The 25,155-nt window shown below is 38.3% G+C and overlaps 1 protein-coding gene across 8 annotated transcripts in view; it reads right to left on the reverse strand.

Annotated features, from left to right (window-relative positions):
* Window positions 1-25,155, reverse strand: part of NSD3 (nuclear receptor binding SET domain protein 3) — a 104,710-nt gene that overhangs the window by 13,518 nt on the left and 66,037 nt on the right. For 3 of the 8 annotated variants that reach the window (XM_057537304.1, XM_057537305.1, XM_057537303.1), the window contains exons 9-17: window positions 24,862-24,907; window positions 23,901-23,963; window positions 21,785-21,915; window positions 21,281-21,409; window positions 20,517-20,643; window positions 12,847-13,044; window positions 12,212-12,385; window positions 7,868-8,014; window positions 4,430-4,586 (exon numbers count right to left, since the gene is read on the reverse strand). In XM_057537304.1, coding sequence (XP_057393287.1) covers window positions 4,430-4,586; window positions 7,868-8,014; window positions 12,212-12,385; window positions 12,847-13,044; window positions 20,517-20,643; window positions 21,281-21,409; window positions 21,785-21,915; window positions 23,901-23,963; window positions 24,862-24,907 — 1,172 coding nt within the window. Of the gene's footprint in view, window positions 1-4,429; window positions 4,587-7,867; window positions 8,015-12,211; window positions 12,386-12,846; window positions 13,045-20,516; window positions 20,644-21,280; window positions 21,410-21,784; window positions 21,916-22,397; window positions 23,964-24,861; window positions 24,908-25,155 lie in introns of those variants that run through there. The other 5 variants (XM_007178397.2, XM_007178396.2, XM_057537306.1 and 2 more) reach the window with 4 other exon arrangements.

Genomic DNA, 25,155 nt, shown 5'->3' on the forward strand with positions numbered 1-25,155 from the left:
AGACTGGTGTTTTCTGACTCTCTAATCAACCAGGATAAAAACTTTTTGGTCAAATGTACTAGGTTTATATCAGTGTATATTTCAGAATCTAATTCATCTTAGATCATAATAAATGGGGGATTTGGGACAGGAGTGAAAACATAACTGCTTCATGCGCTGATGACCGGGTCCACAGCAGTCGCTGAGGGAACCACCCGTGAGGCTCACTGGACAGTTTCCCACGATCGGGCAAGCCAGGAATTGTAGTATATAAGACCATCGATACCTTCTTTCAGTCTCTTATTTACAGATGCCTAATAAAATTGTTTATTTAATGAACAACGACATTATTGAGAAGATAAATGATGGCATGGTCGCATTCCCAGGTTTATAGTGCGACCATGAACACGCTTCACCTAAAAGCACTCTGTGTCCATCTAAGAGTTAATTAAAAACGTGGGTAGGAGTCTGTGCTCAAATTGTTAAAACAAAACAACACTCTTCTGTGTCATCAGTATTTAGTTCCCCCTCAAAGCAGGCTGGGCGGCGGTCGTATTTCCGAATCGCGTCAAGGCGTGTCGGGAGCGCGCGGTAACTGCGAGCACTGGCTCGGTTAGACAGAGGCGCGCTTTCCGCCAGCCTTGTTCCAGGCACACATCTCCCCCAGGAAGTTTCACATCAGAATAACTAGCTAGTGAAAAGAAACAGCTTCGTGGGGCCCAGAAAGGCCTGACTGGAAAAAAATACATTAAGAATTAGTTCATGGATGTGAGTCTTTGCAAAATGAATAAGAAGAATATGAGCTGCGTATAAAATCTCACTGGATTGTGAACGGGAGCACTGCTTTGGGCTTCTTTAAAATGTAATGGGATAGCACAGGGAGATCAGCTCGGTGCTTTATGTCCACCTGGAGGGGTGCAATAGGGAGGGTTGGAAGGGAGACGCAAGAGGGAGGGGATATGGGGATATAGGTATACGTATAGTTGATTCACTTTATTATATAGCAGAAACTAACACACTATTGTAAAGCAATTATACTCCAATAAAGATGTTAAAAAAAATGTAATGTGATTAAAATTTAAGTATTAAAATTAAGTCAAATATATTTTCGTATTCATAAGTTTTTTAAAAAAGGAAATATGTAATGTACGGCACAGTGACTATAGTCACTGCTAAGAGACTATATTTGAAAGCTGCTAAGAGAGCAAATTTTAAAATTTCTCATCGGAGTTCAGGCTTTTCCGGCACTAGCTGTCCTGAACTCCTAGCTTGGCTCCCTTGTCATAAACATTGCACCTTCCTTCACCACAAAAAAGTTCTCATCACAAGAAATAAAAAATTTGTAACTGTATATGGTGACGGATGTTAACTAGACTTATTGTGATCGTCTTGCAATATAGACAAATGTTGAGTCATCGTGTTGTATACCTGAAACTAATATAATGTCAATTATATTTCCAAAAAAAAGGCAAAACAACTTTAAAAAGGAAATATTCTGAAATGTATTTGAAGATCTAAAGGCTCCTTACACTGTTTTAGATATTTCTTATCCAGGAATGTCTTATCTATTATTTGTCAAACCTGCACCCCTCCCCTCCTGGAAAGATATATATTTTTAATTATAAAAGCAATGTGTGCTGGTCAGAATCGCCATCACTAAAAAGTCTACAAATAACAAATGCTGGAGAGGGTGTGGAGAAAAGGGCACCCTCCTACGCTGTTGGTGGGAATGCAAGTTGGTGCAGCCACTATGGAAAACAGTACGGAGGTTCCTCAGAAAACTAAAAATAGAGTTACCATGTGATCCAGCAATCCCACTCCTGGGCATATACCTGGACAAAACTATAATTCAAAAAGGTACATGCACCCCTATGTTCACAGCAGCACTCTTCACAATAGCCAAGACATGGAAACAACCTAAATGTCCATCGACAGATGAATGAATAAAGAAGTTGTGGTACATATATACAATGGAATACTACTCAGCCATAAAAAAGAATGAAAAATGCCATTTGTGGCAACATGGATGCATCTAGAAATTATCATACTAAGTGAAGAAAGTCAGAAAGAGAAAGACAAATACCATATGATATCACTTATATGTGGAATCTAAAATATGACACAAATGAACCTATCTACAAAACAGAAACAGACTCACAGATATAGAGAACAGACTTGTGGTTGCCAAGGGGGCTGGGGGGGGAGGGAGAGGGACACACTGGGAGTTTGGGATTAGCAGATGCAAACTATTATACATAGGATGAATAAACAACAAGGTCCTATTGTACAGCACAGGGAACTATATCCAATCTCCTGGGATAAACCATAATGGAAAAGAATATAAAAAAAGAATGTCTATATGTGTATAACTGAGTCAGTTTGCTGTAACAGCAGAAATTAGCACAACACAACACTGTAAGTCAAGTACACTTCAATAAAAAAAAAAAGACTATACCTTTAAAATGATTAAATGTAACTTTATGGAAAAAAAAGCAATGTGTGTTTCTTTTAAAAATTAAAACAGTGCAGAAATGTATAACAGAAAAACTGAAAATGGTTCCCCCTTATAATCTCATGCCTCAGACTATTAACACATTAGATGTTTTTTCCAGGTAATAATAAAAACATATTATATCTAGATCTACAGTTTTTAAAAGCTGTATAAACACGTGGAGAGATAATGTATATACTGTTTAACATGCTTCCTAAAATTAACTATATATTGTGGATACCCTCCCATGTTACTATACGCACCTGCATTATCCTTCTTTTGGCTTCCAGGTGTTCTACAATATGGATACACTACAATTTATTTGACAAATACCCTACTGAATGAACATTTGGATTATTCGGATTTTTGCAATTAGAAATAATACTGCAATGAACACCCCTATAAGTACATTTCTGCCCATTTGTCCCATTCTTTTCCTTAGATAAATTCCCTGAAGGGGAACTACTGGGTCAAAGGGATGCACAGTTGCAACTCTGATACGTGATGCCTTACTTGTACAGGAGCACTCGTCTCCCCATGCCCTCCCGAGCTGCAAAATTATTACTCTTAAACCTCTGCAAGTCTGTTAACTGAAAAATAAACTCTTTGTTTTTAATGTACATTGATTTTTAGTGAGGCTGAGCGTTTTTTACATGTTTATTTTCTATTTGCTATTCTTTTGCAAACTGGCTCTTTCTCTTCTTTGCTCCTTTTTCTAGGGAAGGTATTTTTCTTTTCTTACTGAGAGTAGAGTTCCCCTGGTTTGATATTTGCCTTTTAAAACTTTGTATCTTTTGCCATAAAGTATAAAATTATTTATGTATTCAAACTGTCCATTTTTTAAAAAGAACTTAGAGGTTTCCTGTCATATGTTAAAAAAAAAATAGTTGGGGGAGGAGCTTCTCAATGCCCCTTATCTCAGCTAAAAATGAAGTTTTTAAGGTTAAATAGGTAAGCAAGCAGTGTATTTAAAACAGAGAAAATGACATAGCCCTTGTTAAAAAAAATTACAGTATGTTTGAAATTCTACAGAAACATATTATACTTAGGATTCTAATTGAAAAGCAGAACTCTACTGTGTGTGTGTGTTTTTTTTTTTTTAAACCAAGGATGGACTTACACTGACACATCATAATCACCTAGTTTACCTTAGAATTCACTCTTGGTGTTGTACATTTTATGGGTTTAGACAAATGCATAATGGCATTTATTCATCATTATAATATTATACAAAGCATTTTCACTGCCTTCAAAGTCCTCTGTGTGTTCTCTTGAATAGTATCTATTTTCTTAGTAAAATTATAAACATATGCCTCAAAATGTAGAATGTAGAGTTTAAAAAAACATATCGTTATTCCTGTTCAGTTAAAGGCTTGTTAAAAACAGGCTTCTTAAAAGGAGGAAGATTTATTAAAATAACGGCAATCACACATACTTCTTGCTTCATTCCCTTAAGATCTAAAGGCTCCTAATGAAATAATCTCTCTCTTTAAATTCTAAAAAGCTCTCTCTTTGCACACAATTTAGAGTTTCTAGCTAGAACTATAATGGACTAGATTTAGGGGTAAAAAGAGCTATTTTGGCCAGGATATAAACTCTTAACTTTATTAGAAATCAGAAATTAATATAAATCTAATTAGAGTGCAAAATAAAAATCTTCCCCACTCTCCACATGAAACCTTTTATTCTAAAATCTATTAGTACCATAGTTCATTAGGAAAAAATAACTTTCAGAACTTAAAAACAAAAGTCAACCAACTAATAAAAAATATCCAACAACCACCAACCTTCTCAGTCTTCTAAAAACCCATACTCAAAATATGTTTCTTCTCTTTCTTTTTCTAAGGAAGTTGCAGCACTGTGCTGCTTTTTCTACCTATCTCCTAGCCACTTTGTGTACAGGCTATGAACTACTGAACAGTGACTGAATACTTCCTCTTTGTCCTTGGAAAAACTTGCCTGTAATTTCCCAATTTGACCCAAACAATCTGCTTGTAATGTAGTTTCTTGCCAGCTTTACAGTCATTGCAATTCCAGCAGCCTTCTGGCATCTCTATGCTCAGGCACTCCGGGTGGAAGGAAGCCGGGCACGACTCACAGCAGAGCAATCTTCCACCTTGAAACAAACAAACAGTCTTAATAACTGAGAAAAGAGGAAAGAGAGAGAGACAAGAAAGTTATCTTTTACCTGCATTAAATTTGATTCAGATTGAGGGAAATTAACAAAGGGATTGAGTTATATTTTAGTGATGGATTAAAATACAAAGCAATGAACAGATTTAGCTGAAGTAGCCCTTTCCAGGGAGGGCTTCAGTGGCCAGAAACTCAAAGCCTTTGAGTAGTAGGAAAAACATTACTCTTTATTCCTCTAAAATGTGGGCTATTGAGGTACCAGTTTAGCAGGCAGCTAAGACTATTAACATATGACAAATAGATGCATAAAATCTTTAGACTGAGTAGATTTGAGAACAGATTTTCAGAGAAATATGTAGCAACTCTCTTTTCTCCTTGAGAGCTAAGAAAGCAAGGAATGGTCATCTTTGTATTTTAATCCAGTGGCACCGTTAACTACATCCCTTTATAACAACATCAGCAAGAATGAAAACAGCCAATAGGTTGACCAGTACTTTTTTCTTCCCATGTAAGAATACAAAAAAGGAAAAGAATCTTGAATTGGAGATTACATTATCATTACCTTTTCAGTGAAGACAAAGAAAGTCAAACAGGCTATATAGCAGTGGTTTGCAACTTTTTCATCACCAAGGATCCCTTTTCCCTTCCTCATGGATCCATATGTTTTCAAATATTTTGTCAAACAAAAAACCCACCAAAACCAAAAAAACATTTTAAAAGTAGCAATTATTTTCTTCTGTTTTAATTAACCAAAGAAATATATAACAGCCAATCAGAGCTTCTGATCCCAATAACAAAACTGGTATTATCACATTAAATTGTTAAAAGCATAGCCAAATATAAAGAAACTCACGCCACTGTATTTTACACAAATGTCTGATTCTGTTAGACTTTCTGAACTATTAAATATAGTTCAGAATTTTGTTTGTAATATTTTCTGATGTCATATTGAGAACCACTGCTTTATAGCAAAAAATAAGTAAGTATCAGTGTAGAATCTAGTACCACACACAAGGAGATGCGTCCAAGTACCCCAGCAAAAGCCTCTCCTTTAAATACACAGAATGATCTCTGGATCAAGACTGAAGCAGGTGCGGCAAACAAAACAATATTACTTTTAAATCCAAAAAATTAAAGAGATTTCAGGGGAGAAATCTCTTTATTGTTGTATTTTTCTCTTTATTGTTGTATTTCAACAAGTGACAGAAAAGAATGTTAACCACTGAAGATGAAATGCAATAAAGACATTTACTGAAAAAAAAAAAAATCTTTCCACTGGAAAACCAAGTCTACAACCCATGAGTGTACTGAAATTTAAAGTCTCATAAGCAAAAGGTTAAGAGCCCTCAATACAACTTTATCAAATCACATGCTCCAACCTTTTGAGGGTTTGCTATCAATTTTCCAGAAAATCTTGTCTTCCTGTAGACTTTCAAACTTCTAACTGATTAACATAAAAACAAAAAGAAAATCCATACACAATCAGTGATGAATTAAATTACTATATTTCCTCTGCTTAAAAGCTTTTACTTCAATCATTGGGATTTTCCCCTTTGTCTGCACATCTCAATATGGATTAATTGTTCCAATTCTCCAACCTAGAGATTAGCTGCCTGAGTGCTCTTAGCCTAGGTAGGGAATTCTTCTGTAAGTTTAAAGTAAAATGAGATAATTCATTTTTCCATCAGAAAGAAATGACCGATAGGGAGAGCGGTCTTTGCAAATACCTTTAGAGGACAAGTGATTATTAGGGTTGGTGTGGAAAAGTCAGTCTGGCCATTTTTTAACATTATGGAATAGTCCTAAATTTTAAGTCTTATTTCAGAGGAAATACAGACCCTGAATCATCAGTGAAAATCATCACGATTTTTTGACAAAAATACACAAGGGAAATAGAAAAATAAAAATATGAACAATCCACCTTGGTGCTATGCAAGAAAACTGCTTTAGGATGCGAGAGAAGGAAGATATGGTTCAAGCTAAGCAAACAGAGGGCTCAAAATAATTTCAATTCATGTCAAGGTCAATACCGAGTACTGAAAAGAAAATAAGCGACAATTGAATTAGTCTAATTTTATAAAGGCGCCAGCAGGAAAATAAGGCATTTCCTAAAATGCCTCAGGTAGTCTAATTTTATTGCACTATGGAATTAGTCAGACCCATGTCCATCTTTGTTTTGGAAACAGTTGGTATCACCAGTAAGATGCCATACTGTGACTTCAATGGAAAACAGACAAAAGAGTCAACAGTCTCTCCAACCTCCCTCTCCATGGGTTCTAATCAACTTGCTTGGTTATACTTTCTTTTAGTCGTGGGTTGCCACTTCAGATGTCTGACAAACAGCAAACATACATCATCAGCAGGCAACACAAAGCATGAAAAAGAAAAAAAAAAAGAACTAAATTTTCTTTAAAGATTCTGAGCCTGGCCCCAGATCATAATGGCAATGTATACAGGAAAAGGCTTTCTTTCACCTTCCAGGTTATTTTACCCTCTGGGATAATCACTCCCCAAATAATACATTATTGTTAAACCACTTTTTTCCCCTTTATTACATATAGGCTACATAAAGCAAAACACAAGATTTTTTCTTCCATAGATTAAATTAACTTGGAGAATATAAATATACATTTAGCTCTTGGTTCTCAGTGGATAAATTATCTATTAGCAATTCTTCAATTCAGCTGGGCTGCCTTTCAATATCCAGTATTTGCAGCATTTTCCCAGCTGCCCACCAATGTCTCCTAAGAGAAGGGCAACTAGTTTTCATAGCACCATAACAAAAACATTTAAGAAACAAAATGATAGAATGTATTTCAGAATCAAAATTTTAAGTGTCAGTATCTTTGTTTCCCTCTATAACCTGTCTTGTTATTTACTTGAGAGTTAGTAACAAATTATATCATGTCTATTCTATTTAACATGAATGATACGGTTCTACATCAGGCAAAAGAGAAAGAGCCCTCAGAACATGCTTCTATATTAAGCAGAATCCTAGTCTTTCAATTTTAATGATCTATAGATATATGGAAGGTGTGAAAATTTATTCAAGGAGAAGAGTAAGTAAAAATTTGTAATAATGGAATTATTTTAAGCCCTTTTTAATAATTTTGCAGCCATATGAAGACAGCCACAGCCACCAAGGTAGAATTTACCAAAAGCAACAGATGGTGCTTGACAGGCATACATTTCCCCCCTTCATTTAAAGAGAAAAAATAGGAAATGCAAAAATAAAAGTAAGAGATAAACTATTTTGATTATTACCTTTCTCACATTTCTTTTTGGAAGCTGACGAAGAAGGAATCATAGGTAATTTCATCAACTCTGCACGATTTGATTCGTTCAGTAGGTAGTGGGACTTATAGGCATAGGAACTGAACATGGGGTCTGAATGGTCCTGCACTATCAGCCCTATACGAGACAAACAGAAAGATGTGAGCTGCAATGAAACTACCCATGATTCCATGAGGAAAAAATAAACCAACACCTACTATGTAGCTGTGCTTAAAGCTGGGGGGGAAAGAATATGAAGAAAAAGAAAGATCTGACAGACAAGGCTTTCCATCGTTATTAAAAGAAGTTTAAGCTACTCAATGCCTTATCCCTATATAGAAACCTATATACCCAGAAGGAAACTCCAAATTAATTTAAGGATGTAAACTGCTTTGACGTCATTCTGAAAACCCCCTCTGGAAAACAAAGCTACATTCCTTAAGGTTTAGAAGTACTATGACGACAACCCAAAGAACAAAATGATGTATCACTTAACTGCTGGAAATAAGAACTGTCCACATGACACAGTAGAGACCTGCTGGAAATGAGAACTGTCTACATGACACAGTAGACACCCTGGTCACCTTCAATACATCAAGCAGCGCTGAAAGGCAGAATTGGGCTTCTTCTCCTCTCTGCTCAGATCTCTAGATACCCTCAAATTCCAGCTTTCTCAGCCAGATAATGAAGCTTTTCTCTATCAGTATGATACACGATTTTAAAGAAGATATAAGTTGTTGAAGTTCACTGAGGTAATGCAAACATTTAAAGTTTTGTCCTGCCATGATAATAACTGACTTAAACGCTTACCAACTTAAGGGCTTATAAAAACAGTCCTTTCAGTCTACAATACTGCTGTCCTGTTGGAGGAAAACAGCATCTGCTCTAAACTACCCGTGACACCCACCCTTCCCCTCCCTCTCTCCTCCTCCTGCCCTGAGTTAAGTCCATCCTGTAGCTATGGCCACTCCTAAACCCAGGACCTCTGAGACCACAGAAACTTTCTCTATTTGGTTACTGGTCAAATCATGACCGCAGTTTCACAGAGATCATTTTGAGAAGAGGGAAGAGTTTTGTTTTTAAAGGGGTGACCATTTACTATTTTCTGTGGATTTTATCTTCATGTGATGCTACCCTACACTGAGGCAGATTCAAGAAATATTGATATTTCTCATGTGAATGGAACTTGAAATTGCTGATCGGTAATACATAAGAATTTTCGAATAAAGGTTATATAATGTTGAATGAACATTTCATACGTTTAATAGAGAAAAGTGGTGCAACGGCTTTTAAATAAGAAAGAACAACTTAGAATATTAAGTAACTTTTATTTTACACCACCCTGCAGATGAAAGGAAATGCCGAAGAATCTTTACTGCGCTGAAATATAACTGAACACCCCGATGGTACCATGGCGGGCAGGGGAGGACGAATGTTTCTCTAAATGCTGAAGCATTTCTGAAAATATTTCCAGATATTTCAGTCCTTGAGAATTAGCTTAATGATTTTAAACAACCAATAACCAAGAACTAAGACAAAACTCCTCTGTGCGGAGGGAGAAACTGTATGCAGCAAGAAACAAAGGCAAAACAAGCTAAGTTTTCTAACACCAAAACATAAACAATTAAAGTATCCCTTTTTATGTGTGGATTTATTACAATTAGATCTCCTTAAAAAAGAAGACCTCTATAAATTCTGATAAAAGAATACATATCATTTACTTCTGGAGAACTTTTAAGCCCTTCTCAAATCCCAACATCTGATCTATTTAGAATAAGTTTCTGTAAAATGCTGGAAAGGAAAATGAGAGTTTCTGCTAACTGTGCAAAGTTGCAGTTAAAATATTTGGGGATTAAATAATCTTGCTCTTTAAAGAGGCATTTAAATACAGCATATCTTTCAGAATAATTGCCAAATTGATAAGATGCAAATAGCATCCTGTTGTTAAAACATGAGTTTTCCCCTTATTTCCATTATCTCAAGCTTTTAATCAAGGCATATAACTTAAACTTAACAAAATGACTAGAAGTTCCTCTAAAACTAGGTTCCTTGACAATGGGTCATTTTCTACCTATCTTAAAGGAAAACACCTGCTTTAAAGGTCACCCAATTATTGAATGAAATAGAGCAAAAGAAAATATTGGTTGATATACTTAACTGATGGTACTTGATTCAGAATATACTCCAAAGTAAGCCAACATGATAGTTTTAAACTTGGTATTTAAAATGTTGGCTCAATTACTTACACACACACCCACACACACCAACACACACACACCCCTCCACCACTCCTAGTAAAAGTGAGTAAAAGTAAGTGCCTAGAAGGGTAGAATAAAATATTTACAAAGCGATAGAGACTTTATGTTATCACTGACACTCATCTAGTTGAAAGTCTCTAAAGCTAGTCATTCAGTTGATAATTCAGTATTTTCATCCTATCATTACTTTCTTAGGAGTGGGGAGATGGAAAAGGCACGTGCTGACTTTTTATTTCTTTGGCTAATACAGTGTGGCATGAAACACTTCAGACCTTCCCCTGCACCATCCAGACTTCAGAGCAGGATGCAGCTGTCGTCACTACTCTACACAACACTTCCTTCTACTCGCAGACCACCCCACGCACTTCCAAACTGAAAAACTCAAAGCAGTGTGTACAATGGACCCAGGTGGCTGCTATGAAAAGGACTACCATTTACTTAATCTTTTACCGTCCACCTCCTCTGGTTTTTTTTTTTTTTTAATGAGAGTTACAAAAGCAAAACAACTCAAGATCTATCATACTAGCTAAATTCTATTAAAAATACTCTATAGTACTTTCACCAAATTAAAAGAACTGTCTCCTAAAGCAAAAAAACAAAAACAGGGACTTCCCTGGTGGCGCAGTGGTTAAGAATCCGCCTGCCAATGCAGGGGACACAGGTTTGAGCCCTGGTCCGAGAAGATCCCACATGCCACGGAGCAACTAAGCTCGTGCGCCACAACTACTGAGCCTGCGCTCTAGAGCCCGTGAGCCACAACTACTGAGCCCGAATGCCACAACTACTGAAGTCCGCTTGCCTGGAGCCTGTGCTCCCCAAGAGAAGCCACCACAACGAGAAGCCCGCGCACCGCAACGAAGAGTAGACCCCGCTCGCTGCAACTAGAGAAGGCCCGTGCGTGCAGCAAAGAAGACCCGAAGTGGCCAAAGATTAAAAAAAAAAAAGATAAATAAATTAATAAAAAACAAAACAAAACAAACAAAAAAACCAAAAACAAAACAAGGTCCAAAACTTCATTTTCAGCATGGGCTAAATATAATCTAACAGGCCTGATATGCCACACGGTCCTTTCAAATATTTCACACTAAGGGAAGTTTAGAAAACTCAGCACTTATGATTAAACAAAAAAACAAAAAAACAAAAACAGAAAAACCCTGCACTTGGGGATATTAGTTGGTTTCTAAAATGCTTACTAAACACTAAAAATTCTTTTATTATGATACAGCTGAGACGCTCTGTAAAGCTGGGTACTCTGTATCATATTCAACTGAAGAAGTTCTACTTTATATTACAAACTCAAGTTCACTGATGCCCTCAGGGATGCAATATTGTTTTGAAGTGATCAATCTTAAGTGGCAGACTTAAATATCAACAGCTGGCAAGTAAGAAAGCCTGTACTGCAGACTCTTAACTAATACACCACATATGTTGCCTTGGCTGTATTCCACCAGGTCTTCTTCAATGCCAGACCAAAACATGATAAAATACAACATAAACAATTAAAAAATAAATGTGCTCTTCTTGCCTTCCAAGTGAAATCTCAATTAGTTGAAAACTCTGGATTAAAGAATATGACATGGGAAGAGTGTACTTCGAATAGAAGAACTGTTTGCACAAGGGAAGAGAGCTGACCCTTGAACAATGCTGCGGTTAGGGGCGTGGACCGCCACGCAGTTGGAATCCCCTGTAAATTTAAGTCGCCCCCCCCCGCCACCTGCGGATTCCACCAACCTTGGATCCCGTAGTACTGGAGTACGCCGTTGAGAAAAACGCGCGCACAAGTGGATCTGCGCATTTCAAACCCATGTGGTTCAAGGGTCAACTGTAGATTAATCTTTTGATGCTCCAAATAGGAACACCAAGAACTCATCTATAATTCTAAGTTACTAAACAGATGTAGATTTTAGCTTAATTTATGGAAGAATTAATATTCTAACAGTTTGAGTATCTAATGTTATAAAAGGGACTAGTTACTGGAAGTGTTAATCTCTCTCAGGGATATTACTGAATCTCAATCTTAATGGGGAAATATGCCAATGAACCCAGAAAGACGTAAAGAGAAAGGGCTGACACTCACCTCTTGCACAAACGAAACAAAAGCCTACATTTACAGCAGAGGAAGAGTTACTGCTCCGTTTGGAATGATTACTACAGATGAGAACGTAGGAAGACACAAATATGCTGCCGGCAGCAATGCAAGCATCTCCAGAGTGGTAGGCTACTGGGCACCTCAAACATCTCATCATGCGACCTGTTGAAAGACAATCAAAAAGGAATCTATGTAAGAAAGAATCAGCTGCTACAAAATGAGATCTTTTGGGATCCGATGTGATGCTGGATAGTAATACAAAATCTTTTTCTTCCCGAGTTCGACTCTGCCGTTCCTATGCTGTATGGCCCCTAAATGCAGTGCTCATCTAGAGGTCACTGAGAGAAAAACGTGTCTGTGCCTGTGCTGGAGGGATGCTGGTCTCCAATATGGCACCTGATTAAGGAATTTTCAAGGGTGATTTTGAACATACGGAATTTTCTTCTCGTGGTCTGAATTAGAACCTGGAATCCACTTATCTTACTATCTATTGTGGCTGAGCTGTAATAGCTATAGAGAAACAGAGGGAGAATGCCTGATGTTCTTTATAATAATGTGCTTACTGTTTGCTACGGAACTTAAAAAAAAAAAAACAACTGTCCCCTTCCTTAGCTCCGTTTTACCTTTACTTGCTTTGTGGATATCTTTCTCCATACAGCAGGCAGAGCAGCAGTGCTGGGGACAGCGGAATCCTTTTGATTCAAAGATGGCAGTGGGGAATTTGCGGACACAGGCTTCATGGTAAAATTTCCCACAAGCACCAACAGAGCAACGCTTCACGTCTGTACCAGACACTTTACATGAAAAACACGGGTGCTCTCCTGGAAAATTGGTGAGGAACACAGATTAAATAAAATCTGATTAAAGCATATTCCTTTTATTTTATTTTATTTTTAAAAATATTTTATTTATTTATTTGTTTATTTGTTTATTTATGGCTGTATTGGGTCTTTGTTGCTGCACACGGGCTTTCTCTAGTTGTGGCGATCGGGGGCTACTGTTCGTTGTGGTGCACAGGCTTCTCATTGTAGTGGCTTCTCTTGTTGCGGAGCACGGGCTCTAGGCATGTGGGCTTCAACAGTTGTGGCATGCAGGCTCAGTAGTTGTGGCTTACGAGCTCTAGGGCGCAGGCTCAGTAGTTGTGGCACAGAGGCTTAGTTGCTCTGCGGCATGTGGGATCTTCCTGGACTAGGGCTCGAACCCGTGTCCCCTGCATTGGCAGGTGGATTCTTAACCACTGCGCCACCAAGGAAGCCCAGCATATTCCTTTTAAATAGAAGCAGTCACTGACACTGAAGAGCTAACCCCCAAAGATTCTACTACTGCGTGTAAGATTTTTAACATACAAAAACGGCATTGAAAATAGTTAAATTAAAATGACTTAATAAAACTTGCTAGAATAATTGATTTGCTACAATAATTGATCATCAATTTGAAGATATAGCACCAAAAACAATTCAGATCTCCACTTCTCACTTTATACTAAAATTCCATAGAAAATCTAGAACAGAATTTTCAACCCCTGGCAGCTGAGAGTGGCAAGGTCTTCCCAACATAGAATAACGAAATTACCAATAAAAAGGCAGATTCCATTAGATAATCACAATTTCCATTTGTAAAACAGACAAAAAATGAAAACTCATAATCCTAATAAAAATAGAAAGTTGTATCTACACATCTTATTCAAACTGTAGAAAATCAAGGACAAAGAGAAAATATTAAAATCACCCACAGAAAAAGACAATTACCTTTAAAGAAGCAAGACTGCTGACTGAAAGAGAAAGACGGAAGGCAGAATACAGGGGATGCTATCAGTAAGGGCTGAAAGAAAACTGTCACCAAGCCAGAATTCTATGCCCAGTGAATGTACTCTTCAAGAAGGAAGTGAAGTCAATACACACTGGGGAGAATTAATAAAACCAAAAGTTGGTTCTTTGAAAAAGGTTCATAAAACTGATATCCCTGGGAACAAGTAACTAATAAAAAAAACGAAAAAAAGCAACAATGTTAACATCAGAAATGAAAAATGATACATCACTACAAATCCTACAGTTGTTTAACAAATAATAAAAGGATATCACTACATTTTTGCCAAAAAAATTCAAAAATTTAGATAAATCAACAGATTCCTAGAAAAACAGAACTTACCAACACTGGCACAAAAATATTAAATAGAAAAAATGACAGTTCTATAATCTAAGAAATTGAAACTATAATTAGAAACCTTCCAACATTAGAAACCTTCCAACCAGTGGAGCCCAGGTGGCTCCACTGGTCAACTGCCAAACACGTTAAGAAAGAAACAATTAGAATGGAAAAAAAAAAAAAAAAAAAAAAGGAACAAGTGAAAAACAAACAGACGTAGAAAAATAAATGCAACAAGGATTACAAAGGATTATGTTTTGTTATATAAAGAGTTCGCATATGATGTTATCACTTATACGTAGAATCTAAAAGCCTGTGCGCCACAACTACTGAGCCTGTGCACCACAACTACTGAGCCTGCGCTCTAGAGCCCACGTACCACAACTACTGAAGCCCGCACGGCTAGAGCCCGTGCTCCGCAACAAGAGAAGCCACCACAATGGGAAGCCCGTGCACCGCAACGAAGGGTAGCCTCCGCTCACCGCACCTAGAGAAAAGCCTGCGCACAGACAATGAAGACGCAACCCAGCCAAAAAATAAATAAATAAAATATTAAAATAAGAAAATAACAAAACAGTCTCACAGATACAGAGAACAAACTAATGGTTACCAGTGGGGAGAGGAATGGGGGGAGGGGCAAGATAGGGGCAGGGGATTAAGAGGTACAAACTACTACACATAATAAAATAGGTAAGATACAAGAGTATATTGTACAGCACAGGGAATACAGCCAATGTTTTATAACAACTTTAAAAGTAATATAATCTATATTGAATCATTATGCTGTACACCTGAAACTAATATTATAAACCAACTATACTTTAACAAATTAATCAATAGAAGATAAAGCAGAATCATGGGGGAAAAAAAGAGTTCACATATGGAGAAAATATATGTAACATATACAAGAAAAGATAAGACTTATAAAGAACTATAAATCAATATAGAAACGGCCTAATATAAAAGTGGACAACAAGTATGAACAGGAAATTGACAGAAAGCAGAAAGACAGACAGCCAATTAACATATGCCAAGGGCTTCCCTGGTGGCGCAGTGGTTGGGAATCTGCCTGCTAATGCAGGGGACACGGGTTCGAGCCCTGGTCTAGGAAGATCCCACATGCCGCAGAGCGGCTGGGCCCGTGAGCCACAATTACTGAGCCTGCGTGTCTGGAGCCTGTGCTCCGCAACAACAGAGGCCACGATAGTGAGAGGCCCGCGCACCGTGATGAAGAGTGGCCCCCGCTTGCCACAACTAGAGAAAGCCCTAGCACAGAAACGAAGACCCAACATAGCAATCAATCAATCAATTAATCAATAAAAAAATAAATCTTTAAAAAAAAAAAAAACCTATTTAAAAAATAATAATAAAAATAAACCTATTTAAAAAAAAAAATGCCAAAATGCTCAACTTTACTAGTAATCAGATAAATACTAACTAAAGCCACAAGTAACATTTAAAAAATTCATCAAATAGGAAAAAACTTAGAGTCTGATAATACCGATCGTTTATCAGGGCGTGGGGAAACAGGCACTCTTATATACTGCTGGTAGGAGTTTAAGTTGGAAGGAACTGTCTTAGAAGACAACACGGCAGAATCCATTCTAAAAGGAGACATTGACTTCCTGTGGCCTAGAAATTCTATAATACTCCTTGCTGTCTGTGTTAGAGGGAAGACTTGTACATATAAAAGGATGTTGACTGAAGCATTGTTTGCAACTGCATACGATTGAAAGCTGTAATTATCTGCCTTTTAAAATTAGGATTAGCGTTTTCCTTTTGTGTCTGTGTTACATATGGAAATCATAAGTGACTATTTATTTGCACATCATCTTTTGGGAAGTGTTCAAGTCTTTTGCCCATTTTTCTTATGATGCTATAAAAATTCTGAAGGAAAAAAAATACAAGGAATAGTTTTTTGTTTTGATTTTTTACAGAAAGTTATATTTGGTTTTGGAAGTACCTAACCGTTACAAATTGGCTAAGTCGTAAAAATCCTTTAAAATCAGGACTTACAACTGTGATGTTCAAATTTTTGTTGTTGTTTTTAACCAACTTTGTTGTAGAAATAAAGTAGAGCAGTGTTAAATTAGCTGAATTACAAAAATTCTTTAAAATTAGTACTTACAACTGTGATGTTCAAATTTTTTTTTTTTGGCTTCCTTATACAAGTAAAACAGAGTACAGAAGGGTTATTTTTGTTGTTGATGTCCTGTTGCATATATATAATTTCAAATTATATTTTAACATATTGGTAGATCTGAAAGCAATATTATTGCTTTGTTTTTTAATAAATTTATTTATTTATTTTTGGCTGCATTGGGTCTTTGTTGCTGCATGCGGGATTTCTTTAGTTGCGGCGAGCGGGGGCTACTCTTTGTTGCAGTGCACGGGCATCTCATTGCTGTGGCTTCTCTTGTTGCGGAGCACGGGCTCTAGGGGCGTGGGCTTCAGTAGTTGTGGCTCGAGGGCTCTAGAGCGCAGGCTCAGTAGTTGTGGCTCACAGGCTCAGTTGCTCCGCGGCATGTGGGATCTTCCCGGACCAGGGCTCGAACCCGTGTCCCCTGCAGTGGCAGGCGGATTCTTAACCACTGAGCCACCAGGGAAGCCCTAAAAGTTATTTTAAAAAGAATACTATTGGACTTCCCTGGTGGCGCAGTGGTTCATAATCCTCCTGCCAGTGCAGGGGACACAGGTTCAAGCCCTGGTCCGGGAAGATCCCACATGCCGCGGAGCAACTAAGCCCGTGCGCCACAACTACTGAGCCTGAGCTCTAGAGCCCACGAGCCACAGCTACTGAGCCCATGCACTGAAACTACTGAAACACACGTGCCTAGAGGCCACACTCCACAATGAGAAGCCACCACAATGAGAAGCCCGCGCACCACAACGAAGAGTAGCCCCCGCTCGCCGCAACTAGAGAAAGCCCGTGCGCAGCAACAAAGACCCAATGCAGCCAAAAATAAATAAATAAAATAAATAAATAATTTTTTTAAAAAAACATAAAAAAATAAAATAACTTTTAGAAATTTAAAACATTAAAAGAAAATTATTTTAAAGTTTAAAAGGTTTGACTTTACCTAATGCATAAACTGCTCCATGTAAAAATGAAATAGGCTTTCACTTGCATAATGATCAAAGTAAGTCTAATATAAATGAAAACTGTTGTAATCAGTGGTACCGTCACACTAACAGAGCTGACTGAGCTATAAACCCCTGTGAGACTTACATTTAGAGCTCCAGCATGGGCATGCTTCTACTACCCTCCCTCCTCACTAGCACATGGTCTTCCTTCAGAATAAGAAAGTAATAAGTAAAATTGCCTGTTACACATTTTATTCAAAAGGGCAAATGAAAATGTTTTCTTTCCAGAAATCACATTTGTCTTAAATAGAAAGTGGCAGTATAAGAACTTATCAGGCATGTATCCTGTAATACTTTTTACACGTGAAGTGTTTTATCTTTTGATAAACAAAAAAAGACTTCGTAAATGATCTTAAACAATGGTTTGAAGAATCTGAGTTTTCACTCCTAATATGTTGGTAGTGTACCACATTGGTATCAAACTGATTTTCATGTGATAGTAAATATATCAAAAGCAGTTTAAAAAACAATTACTTTTGTGGTTTTGATTTGCAGTTCCTGGATTACTAATGATGTTGAACATTTTTTCATGTCTTACTGGCCATTTGTGTATTTCTTTGGAGAAATGTCTCTTCAAGTCCTTTGCCCAATTTTGAATTGGGTTATTTGGGTTTTTTCGGTGTTTTCTTCTAAGAGTTTTATAGTTTCAGTTCTTATGTTTTGGATTTTGATCCATTTTGAATTAATTTTTGTGTATGGTGTAAGGTAAGGGTCCAACTTCTTTTGCATGTGGATCTAATTTTCCCAGCACCATTTATTGAAAAGACTATCCTTTCCCCACTGAACAGTGTTTGCACCCTTGTTAAAAAATCATTTGACCATATATGTGAGTTTATTTCTGGGTTCCCTATTCTATTCCATTGGTTTATATGCCTTTATGCCAGTACCACACTGCTTTAATTACTGCAGCTTTGTAGTAAATTTTGAAATCAGGAAGTGTGAGTCCTCCAACTTTGTTCTACTTAATTGTTTTTAAAGCAAATTTCCTTCTTAAATTTTCTGATAGTTGTGTACCCAATTAGATTATAGATTATATCGAACCTTTGTTGGCAGAATTCTGCTGGATTCTAGAGTTAGAAGAGAAGCCCTAAGAGTGTTTTAATACTGAGATACATGGTCCCTCCTATCAGTAATTTATCAGGCTGCAAATCTGAGTGCTTAATGGGGCCAGGCAGATTACATCAATGACTGAGTGACAGGGTTTTAGAAAAAAGTGTCTGGTAGGGAACGTGGGGAACAAGGAGTATGTGCCTGATCCATGTTAACACGTTCAAAACTCACTCTGAGGGCCAAATAAAACGATGTGCAGATAATCTGACCCTGGGGCTGCCCGCTGGCAAACTGTTCAAAAGCTTTACTGCAGAGTCTAAATGTGGTAAATAAAATGATATTTTACATAGGGAAAAATATAAGTTATTTGTTTAAAACAGCTTGTGTAGCTTAATTTTTGCCTGTGTATGTAGGTGAGTGTGTGTGTGTGCGCGTGTGTGTGCGTGTGTGTGTGGTCAGGATATGTGATATATGATCCCCATCCTACTGAGTCAAGGTGGCAGAAGGCAATGGTAAAGGGCAAGGACTCTGGGGCCAAGCTCTGCCTCCTGGGCCTGAACCCCAGTTTCACCATGTGTGTCTTTGTGACTCTGGGAAAGGTTGGAAACCGAACTCTCTAATCCTCAGTTTCACATTCTGTAAAATGGAAACAATAATAGTATCTATCTCATAATGTAGTGAGGAGCAAATGAGATAAGAAGATAAAACGCTTAGTACTAAGAGCACCTGGCATTTAGAAAGTATTTGGTTAAAAAAAAGTTACTGTTCTAATGGAATTTAGAATATACAAAGGATTTTTGGAGGCCTACAAGTAAAAAAGAATAAAATAAGTATCTATGAGAATCCAAATAAAGGGAGGAAAGGAGTAGGAAAATAATAAGGTATCAAAGGTAAGGTCAGGGGCTTCCCTGGTGGCGCAGTGGTTGAGACTCTGCCTGCTAATGCAGGGGACACGGGTTCGAGCCCTGGTCTGGGAAGATCCCACATGCCGCGGAGCAACTAGGCCCGTGAGCCACAACTACTGAGCCTGCGCGTCTGGAGCCTGTGCTCTGCAACAAGAGAGGCCGCGATAGTGAGAGGCCCGCGCACCATGATGAAGAGTGGCCCCCGCTTGCCGCAACTAGAGAAAGCCCTCACAGAAGCGAAAACCCAACACAGCCAAAAATAAATTAAAAAAAAAAAAAAAAAAAAAGCTAAGGTCAACATATCGTAAATACTTGACAGCCAGTTGGCTCATAGTTCCTCACAGCAAAACCAAAACAAAACCCACAAAAACATGTGAACATGGTTCTTAGAAGCACTACCAAGCCATCTCCAGGTGACTTTTCACTTACCTTATTGGTACAAATTAAACAATTCTATTTTCTGCTTTCCATGACTTAACTAGAATCATGGCTACACAGAGAAGAAATATAAACTTACATGTTTCTTTCTCTGTACGTTATTTTGACAGGTGGCAGTCTATACATGGGGTACAAGAAATAAATGGTGACTCCAAAACCCCCATATTTTAAAAACAATTTCTGATAGCTCCATCTTTCCACTAAAAATACAATCCCCATGGTTATAGTTTGTGATGGACACGTACTCTGGTCTATAAAGTCAAGGGATTTGAAACCAATTTATTGAGCACAAAAATCTCAAACCCACCTGAAAAATAATTCATTCTACAAACTTTGTATAGCTCTTTAGATAAAACATAAATACATCTCGATGATTTGACAGATTTTATGGTAAAGGCACTAGTGGGAGGAAATCTGACAATAATATTATGACCTGCTCTTTTGATCTCAGGAAGCCTAATCACTGGATGGTCTTAATTTGTTGGAACAGCTATGGGAGAGGAGATACGAGCTACATAAACATGGTAAGAGAGTGTGACGTCACGGGAGATGTGGGCACTGCACGTTCTCCACCCTCGCCCCCATCTTCTCGCATCTACCAGGACGCTCACCAGTTTTACATTCGACGCAGATGAACTTCCCATCAGGGAAAGATGTCAGTCCCAGGCACTCCAGGTGGAAGTGTCTGCAGCATTCTCCCTCACAAGGAATCAGAGAATCCCCAGAGCTTTCACAGATCTGTAACATGGCAAAAAAACCCTAGCTGTTCTCAAACTGTAGCAGGCATCAGGACCACTGGGGGGTCTGTTAAGACACAGATTACTGGGTCCACAGTTTCTGATTCAGGGGGTCTCGGGTGGGGCTCGAGAATTTGCATTTCCAGTAAGCATCCTGACACTGCCAATGCTGCTGGTCCTTGGCCCTCACTCTGAGAACCAGTGAACCAGATAACTATTTCCAGACCCAATATGTATAAAGTTAAAAAGTTATACTTGATCTTTTATGATTGCTCCTTTGGAATCTGCATACTTTAACTTTTCTTCACAGTGCAAAGCAGTATTTTTCAAAAAGGGTAAATACACATTAAAAACTTTAATACCAACTTCAATTTAAGAAGATGTTTTTGAAGTCAGCCATCTGCCATTTACTTTCAATTAATAAGGCAGTGTCACAATGAAGACTGGCACTTACACGTGAATAATAAGTGTCCCAACTCCGAAAGGGAAGAAAAGAGCCAGAAGTGGCTTTTACATCTGTAGCTTTAAAGTAGTATCATAACTTGGAAAGATACTACCCTCTCCAACGGGAGGGAAGTGTATTACCGGCAGGATGTTACAGCATTTGCTTCAAGCTGCAGGACAGACCACCTGCCTACCTGACAGACAGTGTCCTTCCTACTCATTCCAGTGCCTCTTCTTGACAAACTGGAATCCACGGACTGCACATCAGAAACATCTGCATCTGCAGTAGCCGAAGGGCTATCGACTTGCTTTCCAAAGCCTACCTACATGGAAAACAGAACACATTTTTAAGAAAAACAAAAGTTTCCTCAAAATTAGGTGCTACGAAAATCCTAGTAAGACTGGCTCAAAGAAACCTTCACACAACCTCTTCCTCCTTTCTTTCTAAAACCCCTGGATTCCCAATGTCTGGTGTTTTGAGAGAAACTGTTACAATTAAAAAACTACGCTCCTGTTATGTAAGAGATCAGCAAAATTAAGAGACCTGTAAGTTACAAAATGACCAAAATGATTTCTTTACTACCAGCATTTAAAAAAAAATTCCCTGTTCTCGCCGAAAAAGTTAGGCAAAGCATTACTTGGTTGCTTGGTTAGGCAAAGCGAGACAACGCTGCGCCCAGGCCCTGGGACATATTTACCTGCAGGTCACTCAGTCCTCTGGAATCGGAGTCAGACGTGTCTCTGTACGTGGAACTAGCCATTTCTACATCAGTTGAGGCGCGGCTCCTTTTCTTTAGAGGTTTACAGGAATCTGAAATCTCGCTGGCACCTTAATACAACACACCGAAATTAATCCTAAAATAGTACTTAAAGTTTGTTGTTTTAATTTTTTTGTGGGAGAATATTTTCTTTCCCCAAACTCATCTGTAGTGTGAAAAAAAGCATAGCTCTCTTTGTAACACTGAAGTCACGAGTCAAAATTTCATAAGCTTCTGACCTTCCTGATGGTGAGTGATGTAATTTACAACCGCTCTATTAAAACACTTAATTCCGTGCTCCTGCTCTAAAGCTATTTTCGGGCAACAGAGCCCACGTTCCAACCTAAAAACCAATTCTATCAAAACTATAGGACAGCTGATCGATTTGGAGCAATCCAAAGAACCATTCAATTTGGAGGGGGAAGACATAAAACCCAACACACTGTGTAGCTTACAAATATGGTCGCAGAGACACCTCCATCTTGTTTTTATTAGGGATGTGACAAATCTTTGATTTGTATTCGATTCGTACACGGATAGTGCCATTTTCCCCCGAATTTTGCAATTCAGTTGATTATTGCCCCCCAGATAAATCCTGGATGTTCACAATTGTTCATCTGAGACTTCCTGGGTGAAGGGCATTTACTGTGACCATTACAAGTGCTGCAGCACAGCTACATACGTCATGCCATCTAGGAGGCACAGTGCTGAGGGCTGTAAACAGACAATGTTCAAGTGCAGCCAAATCACGAAGAGCTGGATGAGAGGCCTCTGTGTGGACTTGGTGAGGGAAGGAATAAATATGAAAAAAAAAAAAAAAAAAAAAAAGGCAGAGAATAGTGTGGAATTTTTTTTTTAAAACGGTGTGTAATACAAATCCAGCCAAAACAATAGTGCAAAAAGTTACAAAGCAACAATCTCTTGGGCTAATGCAGTATAGGCTATACAGAAACAGCCACGATGAAATGTGCAGATCAGGCACGGTGAATACCAAGGAACCAAGGAGACGGTTAATATTTCAACCCACAGTTTGTGTTTTGGATTTTTTTTTTTTCCCCCAAAATTTCCATACAACAAACAGACATCTAGATCAGCCCAGCAAGCTATGGTGGAAGTGTGCAGTCCAGAAGAGACCATGGAGAAACAGGTCTCCCGAGGCCATGAAGATCCGCAAAGGCTGACGGGAGCAGCACTTGGTGTGTGGCCACGGTCTGTGGAGGAGGATGTGGACCTCGTCAGACTGCTCAGGTTACTGGAACCTCGTTATCACATCCCATCCTACAAGGTTTTCACTGAATGTTTCCTTACATCTACAAATGAGGGTGCCTGCCCGTGTTAACGCTGATTAAAAAACACAAGTACACAAATCTATCTCCTTCATTGCTGGTGTATGGACCCAGAACACCACCACAAAATATTTCCTTGGCCTAAAAGATCACTGGATTAACAAGGAGTTTTAACAGAGGAACAGGAGTGCTGTACTGAGAGGCTTTCGAAGGGAAACACAGGTACCGCCATTTCCGATGAGTTTCTGAAAATGCTAGAAAAAGAACAGGCTGCCGAAGGCAGCCACCACGCTGTTCTCCATGATAACGGCACTAATGTTAAAAAAAATAAGAGCTTTTAATGATTGTAATGTATACAGTTTGGGCTGTTTGGCAAAACCCTGCAGATGTGCATTAATGACGATTTAAAAAAAAAAAAAAAACCAAAAAAACCCAAGAACAGTCCATGTTGAAATTGATCAGTGTAAGTTAAACGGTGGTTTTTAGGCTGGACCCATGATTTAAGCTGTACCCATCCAGCTCAGACAAAAAAAAAAAAAAAAAAAAAAAGAAAAGAAAAAAAAAAAATCATTTGAATGTTAAAGCAATTGTTCAGAGTCTTGAAAAAGAAACCAGGCAGGAAAATGCCAATAATGATGATTGGCAAAATCAAAATTGAAAACAAAGAAACTGTTTATCGAGCCGCCGACAAAGAAATCTTGCATGGAGACTACAAGTCTGGAGTTTCTGGGATGAAATTGTACAGGAATCTCAGTCCACAGTTTCCTCACTCGCTGCGGAGACGGAGCTGTCACTGAATCTGACAGAGCCCTGCACTCCCCGGTCCGCCGACCCTGTGGAATGGTGGAAACACAACGCAATCAGGCCTCCTAATCTCGCAGCGATCGCGATGTCTTTTCTTGGAGCTCCGCCAAGCAGTGTTCCCTCCGAGAGGCTGTTCAGTTCTGCTGAGGATCTCCACGGAGACCATCGCTGCAGACTTCTCCCCGAGAATGCAGAGAGGCTGGTGTTTTTTTTTTTTTTTTTTTTTAAATAATGCAATTTGCCCAGAGTAAACTACAGGTATTAAATACAGTCTGATCTCACCAAAAACGCACGAATCATGCTATGGAGTTTGTACTGTAGTCAAATTGCACACAGAAAAGTACAGACTTAAGTTTAAGGTTTCTTAAACTTTGTGCATATCTCAAATAGATTCTGCATAAGGTCATTAAATAATGGCCATAAATATGCTACGAATCATTTTAATCTACAAAAAGATTTTACAGCACTGTAAAAATAAACGTGGCAAGATTTTTTTTTTTCAATCAGGTTGTCTTGTCTGATTTGTGATAGTCCATGTTTGACCACTATTGACATAGCTACTATTCGGTATTCAGTCGAATACCAAAAAAAGTGGATTCGTCACATCCCTAGTTTATAAACCAGTGAAACCCCAGAATCTTATGGAGAAAAGTTGGAAACAGTATCAAGCCTACGTGGTGTTCTCCAATTTACCAAAACAAATGAGACTTTCCCCATGGAGGCACAGAATAAGATCAATTCTAAAAGACACACACGCACGCATGCGCGCACACACACACAAACACGGGAATACTTCAATTTCACACAAATCATCGACTGAAGAGCGACAAGTGATTTACAGAGACACACAAAAATACATGAGGTACAAATAATTCTTTAAAATTGGTTTTAATCAAGGAAATGCAGAGCAACATTATAATAACTCACCTTTTTGTAATCCAGTCTTCACTGTAGCCTGAGGAACTGTTTCAACCTGTTTGGACAGAAAAATACAGCATTAACGGGGAGTTTTTTTTCACTTAATTAACAGAGGGAAAAAAATAATACTTCGATCAATCTAAGTAATGATGAGCGATTAATGTATCTGAAATCTGGACTTGCTCCCATTTTTCTGGTAAAGTTCTCTGTCTCAGGGTCAGGGAGGGTTTAAATCCTAGCTGCCTGTGCTGGATGCCAAGTGACAACACACAGCCACATGCTTTTGAGCAAAGACCTTTCCCA

The sequence above is a fragment of the Balaenoptera acutorostrata genome, chromosome 21 (genome assembly GCF_949987535.1).
Source record: "Balaenoptera acutorostrata chromosome 21, mBalAcu1.1, whole genome shotgun sequence".
Lineage (NCBI taxonomy): Eukaryota > Metazoa > Chordata > Mammalia > Artiodactyla > Balaenopteridae > Balaenoptera > Balaenoptera acutorostrata.